This window comes from Sphaeroforma arctica (assembly GCF_001186125.1).
Source record: "Sphaeroforma arctica JP610 unplaced genomic scaffold supercont1.4089, whole genome shotgun sequence".
NCBI classification, from domain to species: Eukaryota; class Ichthyosporea; order Ichthyophonida; genus Sphaeroforma; species Sphaeroforma arctica.
Window position 1 is genome coordinate 2,114 of NW_014036469.1, and position 632 is coordinate 2,745.

General features: G+C 44.3%; 1 protein-coding gene across 1 annotated transcript; it reads right to left on the minus strand.

The window, feature by feature from the left end:
• Positions 1 to 205: 205 nt before the first annotated feature.
• SARC_14060 (hypothetical protein) lies at positions 206 to 454 on the minus strand (the record flags this gene model as incomplete). The annotated part of the gene is made up of 1 exon (XM_014291807.1): positions 206 to 454. A coding segment is annotated over one exon (249 nt), but the record flags the coding sequence as incomplete, so codon positions are not given.
• Positions 455 to 632: the final 178 nt, after the last annotated feature.

A 632-nucleotide genomic window follows, 5' to 3' on the forward strand; every position in this document is an offset into this window, starting at 1 on the left:
GACATCACTGATCAACTCACACACGGCGACATAGAAACGGCCACACCCACAATTGCCTTTAATACGTGATGCATACGTTTACTAAATATACTTTGGATTGCAATGAACACACACACATTAAACTACGTGAAGATCAAGGCAAGCACGCATTACACTCAACGCATACAACCACACGTGTACACCCACTCACACACAACACGCTCACCTGTGCCAGATCTCCGTCGGACATCGGCTTGACACCCGGCAGCAAATTAAAAACCTCGTGGATGGCGTTGCCATGGTAACCGGCAATAAACTGGGCCTCCTTGATCTTATCCGCATTGGGTTCAGAGTTGAAGTCGTCGACCACAACGCCAGTCATAGAGTTTTCCAGACGGTCCAAAAGTATACGCGCGATAGTGAATGTCTCAGGTACAATTCCTCCCGCCAAACCACTGTGCTGTCCTGACTCCATGACTTGGATCTGTTGGGATATGAGGGGGGGGGATGAGTAGGTATGGGTGTGTGTTAGTAGGTAAACGCACAGATATGTGGTGTATTAACAAGTAGGTTAGATATATATATATATATGTCTACATAAGTCTATATTTATATAAGGTCTTTAGACATATATATACTCTATATAGTCTATA